Source organism: Melospiza georgiana, chromosome 6 (assembly GCF_028018845.1).
Source record: "Melospiza georgiana isolate bMelGeo1 chromosome 6, bMelGeo1.pri, whole genome shotgun sequence".
NCBI classification, from domain to species: Eukaryota; Metazoa; Chordata; class Aves; order Passeriformes; family Passerellidae; genus Melospiza; species Melospiza georgiana.
The window spans coordinates 63,573,532-63,587,208 of record NC_080435.1 but is presented as its reverse complement, the minus strand read 5'-3'; the positions used below and the strand labels follow the sequence as shown (position 1 = coordinate 63,587,208).

The following is a 13,677-nucleotide window of genomic DNA, read 5'->3' as shown; positions in this document are numbered from 1 at the left end:
AGGAGAAGTAGCGGAGGTACGCGTGTGCCCCCCCGCTCGCCGCGGCGTGGTCGGCCCCGCGCCGGCGCGGCACGCGGCGCCCCCTGGCGACGGCGGCGTTGCCGGGCGGGGCCTGAGGGCCGCCCATGGCCGCGGCCTCGGGCCATGGCGGAGCCGCCGCCAGGAGCCGCCGCTCCGCGGGGCCGCGGCCGGGCCTGGGAGCGCGGCGGCTCCGCGCAGCACCGTGAGGACGGCACGGAGCCCCCCGGCCCCGCTCACAACGGTCCAGGCACGGAGCTCTCCGGCCCCGCTCACAACGGTTCGGACGCGGATCCCCCTGGCCCCGCTTTGAACGGTCCGGGCACGGATGCCCCCGGCCCCATTCAGGACGGTTCGGACACGGAGCCCCCCGGTCCCGCTGAGGACGGGCCGGGCACGGAGCCCCCCGGCTATGCTCACAACGGTTCGGGCACGGAGCCCCCCAGCCCCGCTGAGGACGGGCCGGGCACCGAGGACGCGGCCGCCCCGCTGGGGCCGGAGCTGCCGCTGGTGCCGCCGGAGCTCCGCGCGCGGCTGCTGGACCGGCGGGACTACCGGGGCCGCGCGCAGGCCGTGGAGCAGCTGCGGCGGGCGGTGGAGGGCTGCAGCCCGGCCGCGCTGGGCGCCGCTCCCGCCGCCGCGCTGCTGGGGCTGATCGCGCTGCTGGACGCGCTGCTGCACGACCCCAACTTCGCGGTGGCGCGGGGCGCGCTGGAGGTGACCCGGCTGCTGGCGCTGCGCCTCGGCCGCCGCGTCCCCGCCGTGCTGGCCCCGCTGGTGTGCGCGGCCGCCCGGGCGCTGGGGGACGCGCAGCCGGCCATGCGGCGGGACAGCGCCCGGCTGCTGCTGCGCCTGATGGCGGCGGCCGGGCCGCGGCCCGTGCTGCGGCTGCTGCTGCAGGAGCGGCTGCTGCGGCACCGCAGCGCCCGGCTCCGCGAGGAGCTGCTCCACACGTGCATCGCCGCGCTGCTCGCCTTCCCCGCCGCCGAGCTGGACCTGCCCCAGCTGGCGGCCGCGCTGGCGCCGGCGCTGCTGGACGCCAAGCGCAGGGTCCGGCACGCCGCCATGGAGGCGATGGCCGCGCTGGCCTCGGCCATGGGCCCCGGCGACGCGGGCGCGCTGCTCCGCGCCCTGGACGCCGTGGAGCTGCGGGCCGGCGGCGCGGGGGCGGCGCTGGCCGTGCGGGCCCGGCTGGCCCGGAACGCGCTGCCCCGGCTGGGCCAGCAGGGACTCGTGGAGTACGGAGTGCCCCTGCCCTGCTCCGGCCGCTGCCGCGGGCCCTGCCCGCCGCCCGGCCCCGACACCGAGTGGCTGCTGATGGGCAGCCGCAGCCGCAGCGCGCACGGGCACTGCGGGCACCCCGCCTGCCGCGGTGCCCTGCACGGCCCCGCCTGTGCCCGGCGGGGAACGAGCCCCAGGAGGGTCCTGAGCGCCGGCAGAGGCAAAAACAAGCTGCCCTGGGAGAGCGAGCCGGCTGCGGACGGGGAAGGCGGCTCGGGGGTGAGGATGCCCGTCGCGAAGGGCGTGGAGCAGGTATGGAACTCCCCGGGGCCTTTATACTTAAAGCGTTTCCAAAGGGAGGATGAAGAGTTGTCAGGGGCTTGTTAAGTGAGAGGTGTTTGGGAGGAATGGCTGCTGTTTCATGGATCTCTACACTCAGATCGCTCTGGGAAGGTAAATTTGGAAATTTGGGAATTATGTCAGATTCAACCAAGCAATTTACCAGACTACTTACAAAGAAATACATTAATCTTTTTTTGAGACATGAGACACTCCTTATGTCTGACAGTAATGACATGACTGACATGTCAACAATGACAGGTGAACTGCTGGGAATGAGCACAAAACTGGGGAAAACAGCCTTTATTTGTTTGTTTGTGTTTGAAGGCGTGGGACTGACTGCAGAGGGTTTCCCGTTTGGGGGAAAACAGAGCAACTCCTTCAGCCCAGGCTCAGAAGGCAGAGCTGCAGGATGAGGCTGAGCCAGGGCTCTTTGGGATAAACCCGGTGGTTGCCAGGTGCCTGTGTGGCTCTTGCTCCTTGGGCTGATCCAAGCAGGAAAAATGTAGGTCAGGCTGGAATAAGGATTCTGGCTGGGTTTGGTGTAATCACCTCCTGACCACGTCGGCAGCTGGAAAGGGGAGGAACCTCTGGAAAATTGTCCAGGTTCTTTCTCCTTTGCCAGTGGTTCTGTGTTTTGGGTCTCACACGTGGGGGTGTGTCTCTGTGTGGTGTTTTTTCCGTTGTGTTTTGGGGTTTTTTTTAAGTGGACACGTTTGATTGATCAGAACTCAATGTCCTGTGGGGGAGCTGAAGCAAACCGAGCTCCCGAGGCAATGAGGGGCTGTGCAGAGCAGATTGCTCAGTGCCACATTTACGCACTCAGATTTTCATTCCCAGTTGCTTGGTAACTTGTTGCTGGGCTGGATGAGGTCATGGACAGTGGGTGCTCCTCTGCAGCCTGGCTGTGGGGCAGGCCCTTAACCAAATAAACCCAGGTCGTGTTTCCGTGCTGTCAGACCTTGAGGTTCATGCCTAGACTTGAATGCTCCTCTCTTCCCTTGGTGCCTGTGTTACCTCTCCTGAGGCTCCTAAAGGCATCTGTGCCCTCCTGAGCTGCTGAATCAGTTCCCTTGGGATAGCTGCAAGCAGGGTTGGGACAGCAAGATGTGTAGGAAACACCTCTGCAGCAAGAAGGGTTTCCTTTCTGGACAGTTTTTCAGTATTAACTAATACAGCTTGTAAAAAAGGCAACAAAAACGGTGCCAGTGTTCTCCTGGGAGGTTGGGCCAGGCCCTGCTGGTTTTCTGCAGCTGTGAGCAAAAAGCAAGTTAATACAGGCACCAACACCTGGCTGGGGCTTGGAAAGGAGAAACATTCCCTGCCTGGACAGCCCCTGTGCAAGGCAGTCAGGGAGGGGCTCTGGGAATGGTCCTTTTCTGAGAGGAATGAGCCCTCTGTACATGTGGTTGTGTTTATCTCTAACGTGGGAGGAGTTTCCAGCCCTGCAGAGGGAGAGAAAGCCAGGAGCTTGTGGGCTTGGTGTGTAAAGTGCCTTTGGAGGTGGGGAAAATCACCAATTCCTTGAATGGTTTGGTTAAAAGGACCTTAAAGCTCACCCAGTGCCACCCCTGCCATGGCAGGGACACCTCCCACTGTCCCAGGGTGCCCCAGTGTCCAGCCTGGCCTTGGGCACTGCCAGGGATCCAGGGGCAGCCACAGCTGTGCCAGGGCCTGCCCACCCTCATTGTGACTGTGTTTTCAGTGTGGGAATGCAAACCCGGCTGTGTTCCCTGGGCCGAGGACATTCCAGGAGCTGTGTGTCCAGCTCCTGTCCCTGGGCCATCCAGGAATCTGCATCTGTGTGGGGAGTCTGCCCTGCATCTGCCCTTAGCTCCCTCAGTAAGGAAAATGCATTTATCATGCATAAATCTCAGGCAGTCAGCTGCTTTCTGGACATGTCAAATATTAATTATTAATTCAGACATTCCTTTGAAATGAATTTGCTTAAAAATTAACTTTTGGAGTCATTCTGTGGCTGAAGGGATGCATAGAAGTAGCTTAATGTTTAAAGCTGTTTCCCTGCCAGTGTTTTTAGGGTCATGTTACAGGTGGTTGTCCAAGGCTGTGTCTAGACTTTCCTTATCAGATAAGGTGTGAGTAAAACATGTGTAAGTTAATGTGTACTGAAAATAAAAGGCAGATAAGGCACGTGGACTCCTGGGTTTGTGTGGCAGCCTCTGCAGAGCTGTGGGCTCCCCATCCCTGGAGCTGCTCAGGGACAGGTGGGAGTAAGGAATATTGCAGGTGAGAGTTTCCCCTGGCACACACAGACCCTGCAGGCCCTTCCCTGCTGCTGAAGGTACTGTGGGTGCCCAGAGGGTCCTTTTGGGGGAAACAGGAGCATTTGAACATTTCACTGGACATGTAAGGCCTTCCACAAAGTTCATGTGAACTGTGGGATCCCCCTCACTCTGTGTGGAAATTTTCTCATTTCCATATTGATCTGATAACTGGAGAAATTGATAGCTGGGCTTTGTGGGGTGATCAAATGACCTGGGAAATCCTATTTATGGAAAAACATTTCTAAGGGTCAGAGGGACACAGAGGGTGAGCAATGTGTGGGATGCAGGTGTCCCTTCCTTGGGTGTCCCTCTGGGATCTGAGCCCTGCTGTTTCTGGAGCTGTGGGAGGATTTTGGGGTGGTGTTGTTCTGTGTTTGTGTGGTGTTGGTCTCTTTGTGGGAGAACATTGTGATGCTGCTGGTGTTGGATTAGGGGCACCTTTGGTGTCCCCAGTGGCACAGCTCCACAGGGAGGGGATGTTTGCTGTGATCCCAGCTTGGACACTGGGCTTGGAGCAGCCTGGGGCAGTGGAAGGTGTGGGATGGGACCCATGGGATGGGATCCATGGGATGGGATGGGACCCATGGGATGGGATCCATGGCATGGGATGGGATGGGATCCATGGCATGGGATGGGATCCATGGGATAGAATCCATGGCATGGGATGGGATGGGGTCCCTGGGATGGATGGGATGGAATCCATGGGATGGGATGGGATCCATGGGATGGGATGGGATCTATTGGATGGGATGTGATGGGATCCATGGGATGGGATGGAATGGGATCCATGGGATAGAATCCATGGCATGGGATGGGATGGTGTCCATGGGATCCATGGGATGGGATGGGATCCATGGGATGGGATGGGATCTATTGGATGGGATGTGATGGGATCAGATCTATGGGATGGAATGGGATGGGATGTGATGGGATGAGATCTATGGGATGGGATCCATGGGATGGGATGGGATCCATGGGATAGAATCCATGGGATGGGATGGGATCCATGGGATGGGATGGGATGGGATGGGGTCCATGGGATCCATGGGATGGGATGAGATCTATGGGATGGGATCTATTGGATGGGATGTGATGGGATCAGATCTATGGGATGGAATGGGATGGGATCCATGGGATGGGATGGGATTTAAGGTCCCTTTCCACCCAAACCATTCCAGGATTCCGTCATGGGTCACTCTCAAGGGCTGTGCTTTGATAACCAAGTTACCAATTCCTGTGGTGGATGGATTCAGGTGTTTTCCAGCATGTGTGGAATTTAAAGGAATCTGAACCCTTTAGAGGAATCCCTTTTCTAGGATCTGTTATCCCAGGGAAACATCTGTCAGCTTTGGGATTGCTGTATTTCCCGCCTCCAAGGCTGTTCAGTGAATTTGCAATGCTGTAATTATAATTTGGGTACAAAGAAGCAGAGTTTTCCCTCCTGGAGCTGGGCTGGGAACAGCTGAGCAAAGCTGTGCAATCATGGCAGTGTTGGAATTTACTCCTCCTGCATATGTTGCTCTATCTGTATGGGAGAATGGGATGGAAGTTTGTCCTGTACCAGCTCCTGAGCAGGAAATTCCCCCTCTCCCAGCTGAAACCAGGCTGAGGTGGTTTGCACAAGGAATATTTCATTATGGGCTGAAGGATCTGTGGATGGAATAGTGTTTGGTGATTGCAGGAGTGGGAATGCCAAGGTCTCACATCTTTTATCCCAAATAACCTGGAATAAACCACTTCAGCATTTTCCTGCTTCTTGTCCTCCTGTATCTCTCAGAAGGAAGAGCAGCCTGGGAATGACCTAAATCACTGATTTTACTGATTAAATCAAAAATTTATTTAAAGCATGACTTTTTCTTTGTTAAATATTGGTATTATTGAGATTTTCCCCCTACCTATAGCCCATCCTCAGTAAGTTTTAGACTGGAGTGTATGTTTGGCAAGAATCTGGAGTGTGTGGGATGGGATCCATGGGATGGGATGGGATCCACGTTCAGTTCTGGGATTTTGGGGTTCTCTTGTCTATTTAAACACTTCCCATCTAAAGCACATAGTTCAGATGGTCAGTGTTTAATTTTTAAAATAGTTCCGTTCTCTACCAGTTGGGTTTTTATTCCCCTTTCAGTGTGAGTAGTTTTAACCTGTATTTTAGTAAGACCTGCAAACCAGCTAAAACTCTTTCTAATGCTTGAAATATTCAGATATTGGGTAGGTGGGAAAGTGAAGCTTGTGTGGGAGTGTTTGTAGCTGTGCTGTTTGCCCAGAGCAGGGCTGTGCTTTCGCTTCCCACACAGTTTATTTTGCTTTCCCTGCAGTTGGCTGCAGCCAATGATCCCCTGCAGCCCCCGAAGGCCCAGCCCTCCCAGGGGATCCCAGGCAGTGCTGAGCTGCTCTTCAGCAGGAGCAGAACCTCCAGGACTGTGGAGCTGGCCCCTGAGCACCCTGCCCTTGCTGCTGGTGAGTGGGGGCACAGGGATGGGCTGCAGCTGCCAGGGCAGGACAGATTGCATGTGGGAAATGAATTGGTAGAGAAAAAACCCATCACAGTATGGGGAGAGATGTGTTGTCCCAGTGGGGAGGGAAGGTAGAGGTGGATTTTTGGTGGAAACTACAACTCCTGCCACTCTGAAGTTATCTTAGAAAACCCAATTAGACAGTCAATGGCCTCTTGAACAGAAAAATTTGAATGCTCTCAAAAAAATTGTAAGTGAACAATTACAAAAATTAGAAAGTGAACAATTACAAAAATTAGTAAGTGAACAACTACAAAAATTAGTAAGTGAACAAGTACAAGAAGGCCACATTAAACCTACAAAGAGTCCCTAGAATTGCCCAGTTTTTGTCATTCACAAGGAGACCTCTGATTCCTAGAGATTGCTCCATGACCTAGAGAGCATCACTGAGATCACAGAGGACATGGGGCCTGTGCAGCCAGGACTTGCTTCTCTCTGAGTGACTCCAAGGGCCTGGCCTCTTGTTGCCTTGCACATTTCAGTGGCCAGAAGGATCTGGAAAGCCTGGGCAAGACCAGACCTGAGGGATTGTGTCCCCATGGCCCTGGGCCCTGTCCTCGTCCCCCCTGGGGAGTGCTGCCCTTGCCAAGTTTGCTGCCTTGGGTTTTGAGGTGTTTGCTGCCCTTCATTGTCACACTCTCAAAGAGGGGATTGTTCAGGGGTTCCTTTGCCCCCCTGCAGCTCCCAGCTGGAGCAGAGCCCTGGAAGAGCAGCCAGTCCTTTTCCCTTTTCCCTTTTCCCTCTGAGCTGCCTTTGGAGGTTGCTTAGAGACTCTGGAATGAAGTGCTTGGAGTATGAGTTTCCCACTCAGAGCTACACAGAGTCTGCATTCCCTGTGAGATATTGTGGGATATTCTCTGTTGGACAGCATGTGTGAACACTGATTTGGGTTTTGTGTTCTCTCTTGGAAGGTGCTCTGGGCTCTCATCAGCCCCAGGTTTCAGGGAAGTGTGGGACACTTGGATTCTCCCGTGGGAGGAGTGGCAGTGTGGGCTCTGGTTTGCAGTTTCTGGCACTCAATAACTGTCAGCAGGACAAAGGTAGGTGGCTTCTGCCAGGCGTGTCATTTTGGAGTTGTCCCTTTGTCCCTGTGCTTCCCCAAGAGATGGGAAATGCTGCTGGAAGCTTGTTCAGGCCCTGTCCCAATGGCTCCTCCTTCCCGTGTGAGTTAATGAGTGCTTGTTAATTCACAGCCCCCCTTTGATCTCTGACTGTGTCAGGGTGTTAGAGAAAAGGGAGGGTCACAGCAGTGTTTGGTCTGCTTGCATCACTCTGGTTTTTAAATACAGTTCTACAAAACCTGCCTGAGAAATCATTTTAAGGCTTAAACTCACCTTTGGAGGGGAATGCAATTTGCAGAATGAAATTGGTTGGTTTGTCTGCTTGTTTGGGCAAAACCTTCAGGCTCTGGCTGCCTAGTGGTGCATTATTTAATTGGAAATTGTTCTTATGATAGATGATTTCATTGGAAATCATTTTATGGTGCATTATTTCACTGGAAATCATTCTTATGGTGTATTATTTCATGATAAATTCTTACTACAAGACCCAGTTACCACAAGCACTGTTCTCTTTTCCTTTGTTCAGTTTGTTCCAGCCTCAGTTTTGCCAGCAAGACCCAGAGAAGTTTTTGCACTCAGGCAGAGCCCACCGTGTCCTTCCAGGGTCCCAGTGCCAGCCAGGGCACCTTCATCCTGCCCTCCTTCCCCCTGGCATCACCCAGGAACAGCCCCAAGCACCTCTCTGCTCCTGCTGCCCTGGCAGGGAGGTGCCAGGAGGACCCCAGGAGCCTCTCCAGCTCCTGGCCTCTCAAAAGCTTCCAGGGGCTGCCCAAGCCTGGTGGCCAGAAGCAGCTGCTCAGCCAAAAGCCAGGAGACAGCACAGGTGGGAATGGTCTCAATGTGATAAAAAGGGGTTTGGGGCTTGTATTTTGAGGGATTTTCAGTGGTCAGGAAATGCACAGTGGCAGTGAGAGGGAATTGGGCAGTGCCTCAGGGGCAGTTAGGAATGGGAGGGATTTATTGATTTATTTACTTATTTACTGATGGCTTCACTGCTCACATCCCTGCAGGCTTCTCTTCAGAAGTGGAGCCTTTGGATTTGTCATAAAGCCAAATATCTACAGCTCTGCTTTTTGTAGTGTCTCAGGGCAGGGTCTGTCTTCCATCTCAAATAAACCCAAAATGGAGCACTTTAGGGAAAGTCAGCACAGAAATACCTGGGACTGTTCAAACCCTGATTAATCCATGTGCAACAAAAGGGTTACTCACTGCTTTTTGCCTTTTTGTCTCCTCATTTGAGTCATGGAATCCCAGAATGGTATGGGTTGGAAGAGACCTTAAAACTCATCCAGTTCCAACCCCCTGGGTAAAATGCCTTTATTCTCTGTTTAGCTTAAACTGCTTCCTAATCACTCAGGAGGTTTCTGAAACAAACAATTCCCACACAAAATTTTGCACTGATTAAAGAAATCTGTTTGAAACTTCATCTTCACTGAGACCCATATTTTTGTGCATATGTAGAAAACTTCCAACTGAATGCTTTGGGGATTTCCTGCCCCTGGAATGGGACTCTGCCTTGTAGATGTATTTATCACTTGCTTTACTATTGTATTTATTGTTTGTTATTGTATTTATCACTTACCATATGCATTTTTTCACTTACCATATGCAGTTTTCCATATGCATTTTGATTTTTTTCTGGTTCTTTGGAAAAAGAACCTTTTGTTGTTACAGCACCTTCCATGGAAGTTTGGGGATGAGTGTTTTTCTCTTAATGAAGAAAGTTATTTACTTTTTAAAGGGAAATACTGCTATGTGTTTTATATAGGATTGCCTTGCTTAATAGTCTGATTTTTCTATGTGAATTATGTTAAAGGGACTAAGGGCACGTGCATGGACTTTGGTGATCCTTGTGTGTCCCTTGGTGTGCACATGCATGGAACACTCATTTCTATTTTCCTGAAGGAAGGAGACACTAAAAGTGGAATAAACTGATACCTGAGCCTGCACAAGTGTGTATTTAACACTCATTCCATGGCAGGAGGAGTTTTATAGACACAGCAGTGAGAGGTGAGGTTTGTCCCGGCGCCATCCCTGACAGTTGCTCTGTATTCCAGGGGACAGCCAGCTGGAGAAGCCTTCCCTGCAGCTGGAGAAGCCTTCCCTGCAGCTGGAGAAGCATTCCCTGCAGCTGGAGAAGCATTCCCTGCAGCTGGAGAAGCATTCCCTGCAGCTGGAGAAGCCCCCCCTGCAGCTGGAGAAGCCCCCCCTGCAGCTGGAGAAGCCTTCCCTGCAGCTGGAGAAGCCTTCCCTGCAGCTGGAGAAGCCCCCCCTGCAGCTGGAGAAGCCTTCCCTGCAGCTGGAGAAGCCCCCCCTGCAGCTGGAGAAGCCCCCCCTGCAGCTGGAGAAGCATTCCCTGCAGCTGGAGAAGCCTTCCCTGCAGCTGGAGAAGCCTTCCCTGCAGCTGGAGAAGCCCCCCCTGCAGCTGGAGAAGCCCCCCCTGCAGCTGGAGAAGCCCCCCCTGCAGCTGAGGAGCACCCTGGGCAGAGGGCAGGCGCTGAGGGGTGCCCGGCCCGTGCCCCCCATCCCGCGGCTGCCCAGCCCCAGGGAGCGCCCTGGCAGCAGGGAGGGCACGGAGCTGGCAGCAGGGCTGGCAGAGCTGCACCTGCAGCCCGAGCAGGTGGACCAGGAGGAGGTGGGTGAAACGGGATAAATGGGTTTTTAGCTGTGCTCCACATCCCTGGAGCGGCCTGGGGTGGTGGAGGGCGTCCCCACCTGTGGGACAAGGTGAGCTTGAAGGTTCCTTCCATCCCAAACCACTCTGGGGTTCTGTGACTTGCTGGCTTTTCTATCTGTACCTTCCTTTTCTGTCTGTACCTTCCATCCTCTGCTTCCCACTGAAAGGAACCCGAGGTGTTAAACAGAGGGGGAATTTCTAACGTGAAAAATAGTCAGCAAACAGAGGGGAGAGTGCTGCAGCATTAAACTCCAATAATTACAGGCTGTTTGCTCACAGGATAATTGTTTTTGGGAAATAAAACAGGCAGCACTGCCAGAACCAGAGGGCACAGCCTTCAGCTTCACCAAGGGAAATATCGGTTGGATTTTAGCAAGAAGTTCCTTATGGAAAAAGTGATAAAGTTCTGGAATGGCTGCCCAGGGAGGTGGTTCTAAACCATCTCTGGATGTATTTAAAAGCAGCTTGGACGTGGCACTGGGTGCCAGGGTTCAGTTGAGGTGTTAGAATTGGGTTGGTCTGAATGATCTTGTAGGTCTCTTCCATCCCAGTGATTCTGTGTGAACCCAGGAGAGGGATCATTGTAATCCCCTAAAAACCCATTAAAATCCCCCCAAAAAGTGTGTATGCTGATCACACTGCTCAGCAGGGCCTTGAGCACCCCATGGACTGGGCTGAACCCTCAGAAAAATACTTTATACAGCTGAAAAATACCTTTTCCTTCTGCACTGAGTACCCCCTGTGCAGATACAGAATGCCCTGATTTTTCCCCCTGTGCAGATACAGAATTCCCTGGGATCATTTTTATTTAGCTGAAAACCCTTTTCCCTGTGCAGTGAGTGTCCCCTGTGATTGTCCCCTGTGCAGATGCAGAATTCCCTGCGATCATTTTCATTTATCTGAAAACCCTTTATCCCTGTGCAGATGCAGAATTCCCTGGGATCATTTTCATTTAGCTGGAAACCCTTTATCCCTGTGCAGTGTGTCCCCTGTGATTGCCCCCTGTGCAGATGCAGAATTAATTGAGGTCATTTTCATTTAGCTGAAAACCCTTTATCCCTGTGCAGATGCAGAATTCGCTGCGGTCCCTGCGGAGCAGCGCAGCCAAGAAGAGAGCCAAGCTGAGCAGCAGCATGGCCGAGCTGGAGAGCCCCGACTCGGCGGTGAAACTGGAATTTCCCGGGGACTGCCCCTCGCTGGGCTCCTCCCCCGGCACCACCTCCACCGGCGAGAGTGGAATTTCCAGCCTGGAGTCCCTGGGCTCCCCCGCGGCCACGCTGGCCCCCAGGAGGAGAGTGATGTGAGTGTCACTTGGTGTCACCTCAGCCTGGGAACCCCACACAGCCTTGGTGAAATCATGATGTTAACTGCTACATGTTCTATATAGCACTGCCTTGCTTAATAGCCTGGTTTTTCTGTGTGGATTATGTTCCCCTCTGATTTTTCTATAGGAATTATGTTCCTCTCTTAATGACATTATTCTGTTTTTTTCTGGCTTCCAACATGGAGCTGCATTAGGCCAGGGCAGGGGGCAGTGCCAGGGGCAGTAAATATTTGATTAAAGACATTCCCTGGCACTGCAGGGACATGGCCAGAGCTGAACAGGGGAGTGAGAAGGACAAGCGTGAAGAGGAAGGGTGAGGTTGGGTTATTACAGGCTGGAAATTGAATTGGCTTTGTTGAGAAGAGGAAAACAATGCAGATGTTTCTTATTGTGGATCAAGAGCTGGTTCCATTTATTCCTGAGAGATAATTGTGAATTTAAAATGCCTTCCCAGAGCTCTTCTAAATAGAAATTGGGTGGTGACAAATGCTGCTCTGATTGTGAAGGGAATAACCCAGCAGTATAAACTATTGTTTAATGGAATTAAAGGAGTTTTGAGGAATTTTGCAAATATTCCAGTCCAAAAATCTCCTCCTCTGCTCTCAGAGTCCATGATGAAGCTGTTTGTAGCTCTGCTCTGAAGATATTTTTGTGTGTACTGAAAGCATCTTTTATAGACTCCCAGAGTGGTTTGGGTTGGAAGGGACTTGAAAAATCCCCTAATTCCAGCCCTACATGAGCAGGGAACCTCCCATGTCACTGACACTGAGCTGCATTCACAACAGAAAGCAAATTGGGAACATAAAAAGCAAATAGGCAGAAGGAGCCTGCAGTGATTCACAAACAGAAGGATTTCAGTTGTGCAGCCCAGAGCTAATTTATATTCACATCCCTTCCCCATGTGCATTAGTGCTGAGTCACATTTGTAAAAATAACCTTTAAAATGCCTCATTGGAAGCAGCATCCTCAATCCCCAAGCCAAAGAATTCCTTTCCTTATGGGTGAATGCTAAATGTAGTCGTGGTGTAAGGTTTCCTCATAAGGGTTTTCTTTAGGGTGTTCATAATGGACCTGCTCATGAAATAATTGCCACTGAATTCTGTTCCTGCTCAGGGTTAACATTTTGAGAACACTGGGAATAGTTTTGCCACGGAGAAACTGAAATCTGTTGCTGTTTATGGCTGGGCTTTGACCATTGTGCAGAATTGCAGCTATAAAATGTGTTTGTCTGCGCAGGTCAGACACTTTCCCAGCACTTGGCAGCAAATCCCACCCTGCAGAAGCATGTCCAGCCAGGCCCAGAGACCCAGAGGGGGCAGAGCAGCCCCCCAACACAGGTATGTTCCTGTCAGTGCCCACCTGAGGGACACAGTGCCCCTGGGCTGGGCACTGAGCCCACATCCCTCCAACAAAGGGAGTTTCCACCTGCTCTGGGCCAAACTGGGATTTCAGGGGGCTCAGGTGAGGACTGCAGTTCATTCCTGTGGGAACTGAGGTGAGGTGCTCCTGGTGTGCTTCACCCTGCCAGGGTTTCACTGCAGGTCCCTGAACTCTGGGGGATTATTGGTGTTCAGGAACACACAATCACAGAGTGATTCTGTGCTTTGCTTGCTTTTATTGGAGAGCTCTGGGTGTCAGGGGTGCAGACCCAAAGCTGACTCTGACATGGGCTCAGGATGAACACGTTTTTTATACCCTTATTGTTTATAACTACATATTAATTATTAAACTTACATTGTTCTATTATATACATTGATTTCATCCAAGCATGGATTTTGTAATTTCCATCAAACCCCCAAACATCATTTCTCATTATTCTTGTTGCAATTAAACAATAATTACATCCAATTACCAAACAATCATCACATTTAACAACCATACCATTTATCATAGTCATTAAATGATTACCCAGGTGCAATTTCACACGATCCAGTAAAGCCTAACATTTTCCCAGGAACAACCAGGCCCAGCCTTTTTTGCCAACTGCCCTGAATATCCCTTGATTTTAGAAACATTTTATCCCTATACTATCAGGATTATTTGTGTTTAATCAATTCTGCTTCTACTGGATGGAGGAAAGGAGCTGAGGGAGCTGTGTCCACAGGCTGTCCCTCCATCCCTTGTCCCCAGTCCCTCTGCAGCTCTCCTGGAGCCCCTTCAGGCCCTGCCAGGGGCTCTGAGCTCTCCCTGGAGCCTTCTCCTCTCCAGGGAACATTCCCAGCTCTCCCAGCCTGGCTCC

The 13,677-nt window shown here is 52.4% G+C and overlaps 1 protein-coding gene across 3 annotated transcripts in view; it reads left to right on the top strand.

Moving 5' to 3' along the window:
- Positions 1-144: 144 nt before the first annotated feature.
- TOGARAM1 (TOG array regulator of axonemal microtubules 1) overlaps positions 145-13,677 on the top strand; it is a 30,368-nt gene continuing 16,835 nt past the window's right edge. For all 3 annotated transcript variants that reach the window (XM_058026947.1, XM_058026946.1, XM_058026945.1), the window contains exons 1-7: positions 145-1,551; positions 6,179-6,320; positions 7,288-7,416; positions 7,964-8,260; positions 9,495-10,072; positions 11,182-11,414; positions 12,675-12,775. In XM_058026947.1, coding sequence (XP_057882930.1) covers positions 145-1,551; positions 6,179-6,320; positions 7,288-7,416; positions 7,964-8,260; positions 9,495-10,072; positions 11,182-11,414; positions 12,675-12,775 — 2,887 coding nt within the window. The remainder of the gene's footprint in view (positions 1,552-6,178; positions 6,321-7,287; positions 7,417-7,963; positions 8,261-9,494; positions 10,073-11,181; positions 11,415-12,674; positions 12,776-13,677) is intronic.